At 37.7% G+C, this 2,674-nt stretch overlaps 1 protein-coding gene across 1 annotated transcript in view; it reads left to right on the top strand.

The window, feature by feature from the left end:
- Nucleotides 1–472: 472 nt before the first annotated feature.
- PAPSS1 (3'-phosphoadenosine 5'-phosphosulfate synthase 1) overlaps nt 473–2,674 on the top strand; it is a gene marked incomplete at its 5' end in the record, with an annotated part of 35,693 nt that continues 33,491 nt past the window's right edge. The window contains one exon of the mRNA XM_009877687.1: nt 473–578. Coding sequence (XP_009875989.1) covers nt 473–578 — 106 coding nt within the window. The remainder of the gene's footprint in view (nt 579–2,674) is intronic.

Genomic DNA, 2,674 nt, shown 5'->3' with positions numbered 1-2,674 from the left:
GCAAGAGAGAATGACTTGCTAAATTATTAACTCTTTAGAGCACCTGTCTAAAAATCTATTTTCTACTGGAAGATAGAGATACTTTGGCAGGTGGTGGTACTGAACTGTCTCATGCATAAACAAAAGGTGGGGCTGCTGGAGACAGTGCATACAACCTGTTTGGGCACTTTAACCTTTAGTCTTAGTTGCCTGCTTCTGAGGTACAGGTGGATTATCTTCCCACCGCTAAGCTTGCTGGATCCTCTGCTGCACTTGTGAGCCTCATACTGTAGCAATCTGTTGGCCTTCTGGTTCCTGAGATTTGTCATCTCTGCTAGTTTGTCACTTGATACTTTTGGTTTTTTCTTTTTTCTTTTAAAAATTTATGTCTCTTTCATCATTTTAAGAATCCCTCTTGCCTGTTTCTTCAGGGAGGAATGTGTTTTGTAAGCCTAGTGCAATGTCCTGATCAGTTTCATTGCTGTTTTTCTAGTTCTGGAAAAAGGAAAACTGATGGAACTTACTGAAAATACACTTGAAGTCTCCTTGACGTCCAAAGTATTTGAGTCTGATATTAGACTTGTTGCCAGGAGTCAAAAGTAAAGTGTATGTGTTTTTATGTTTTAATGTGAAAGAGCTTACTGAGATAGTGGCATGGGAGACGTGTTTTGGGACTGTCTTCTGTTTATCCAGTGCCTGGTTTAATACAGTACAACTGGAATTAATGAGAAAGAATGTTGCTATTAATGTATTAATTTGAATTGCTGTCTGTGTTCAGTGTATCTTTCTGCGCACGATACACCTTTTAATTGAAAGCCGAGTAATTAAAGTTGTTTTTGTTGTTGTTTGTAATTCCGCAATTTCTACATTTGCTCACTGAGATCTCCAGTTTTGTGCAGTGCATAGTTGTTGCTACTAGACGAAGAAATACTTTTGGATTTTTTGACTCCTTGTTTTAGTTAGGTGCATTGCACTGAAAGGCTGTAGTGAGGTGGGTATCGATCTCTTCTCCCATGTAACAAGCAATAGGACAAGAGTGAGTGGCCTCATGTTGCTCCAAGGTAAGTTTAGACTGGATATTAGGAATTTTTTTTCACCAGAGAGACTATCAAGCATTGGAATAGGCTGCCTAGGGAAGTGGTGGAGTCACCACCCCTGGAGGTGTTTGAAAGAGGTATAGGTGTGCTGCTTAGGGATGTGGTTAAGTGGTGGACTTGACAGTTATTCTATGACTTGCTGTGCAAAACACCTTTGTTTTAGGAAATAAATTATTTCAGGATAATGTGATCAGCAAGTATGACTTCATTTTGTATGGTTATAACATGTTTGCAGGTGGTGGTTTCTCAGGGGTTGGTATCCAGTCTTCCTATAATTTTAGATGCTGGACTGTCACCACCGAAATATGGAGCTGTTGTATTTAAAAACTTGAACATCTGTTCCTCCGTTGAGTTTCTGTTTGTATTAACTATGAGCCCAGCTGTGTATAGAAGTGAGGAAATGCAATCACACAAGTTTATAACTCCCAGTTAAGTTATAGAAGAATGATGTAGCAACAGTTTTTGAAGCCACAAATAGATACTATTTTTCTCTTAACCCTACTTTGCGGTGTTTCTCTAAAACTACAAACAGCTCTCTACTAGTACTCCATAGATCAATATTCTCCATTCTTTTTTATTAAATGTCATGAGTGATTTCCTTTCCAGCTAGCACTGATACAATGCTGAAAGAGAAGAGGATGCAAATATCTTGCAATGTGTTTGTAAGCAAGAGAAGTAAAAGCAGTATTAAATATACCCATATACCACTAATCCCTCCCACCCCTCTTCTTTTAAGCCTCTTCTTCTGTTCCGTTGTTCATGCTCTAGTTGGTTATTTAAGGACTTCATCTTTTGTAAACAAAGATGGTGTAACTAGGTACCACTAAAAGCTTAAAGGGAACAAGCTGATCTTCCTGTGGGTTCCCTTACCTTAGATTGTGAAATCTGTTTGACAGCAGTGTCATCTTAAGATATTTGTACAGCAGCTTATTATGATGAATGTATTTAAGAAAGTTTGTAACCAGCTTTGTTTTGATTAAAATTAAAATTTTATTACAAAAATTATATAAAATAAATCCTTTAACTCAATTAGAAACAGTACTTTCTTTAAACACTCAGAATATAATATAACCATCTCAATTCTAGAGACTGACGATATCATAGGTCAAGGCAGAGTGGTTTGCTGAACTCAAAAGTTGGACCAGATGTGCATAGTTTGCAATGAAAAGGCCCCTTAAGAGTTAAAAATTGGCCAGAGTGTCTGTTTTATGACAGAAGCCTTTAGCTCAGAGACAGAATCCATTTGATCATATTAAGTTTAAATGACTTAAAGTCTAGCAGCTCCAGCAGTTCATCTCTATTTTTAGCTGATTTTTCTTAAACAAGTTTTATTTGAAAGTGGTTGTTGACTAACCTGTCAATCCCAGGAGGAGTACAAGGGATATGGTTTGCTATGGTTGACTTTTCTAATTTCCTTTTTGTCCTTTGATCTATGCTGCAGATTATGGATTGGCATATTGTTTTTACTTCCGTTGGTCTGTCTCCAAGTCTTTCTTTGTGCCTGTGGGTGAGTTGTAGTACGCTTTGCCAGCTCACCCTTTCAGAAGTTAAAAGTCCTGATCAACTTCTTTTACAGGGAATGCAGAGGGCAACCAATG

The sequence above is a fragment of the Apaloderma vittatum genome, unplaced genomic scaffold (assembly GCF_000703405.1).
Source record: "Apaloderma vittatum isolate BGI_N311 unplaced genomic scaffold, ASM70340v1 scaffold16421, whole genome shotgun sequence".
Lineage (NCBI taxonomy): Eukaryota > Metazoa > Chordata > Aves > Trogoniformes > Trogonidae > Apaloderma > Apaloderma vittatum.
Note: the sequence above shows the minus strand (reverse complement) of the source record. Positions and strands in the feature narration are given on the sequence as shown.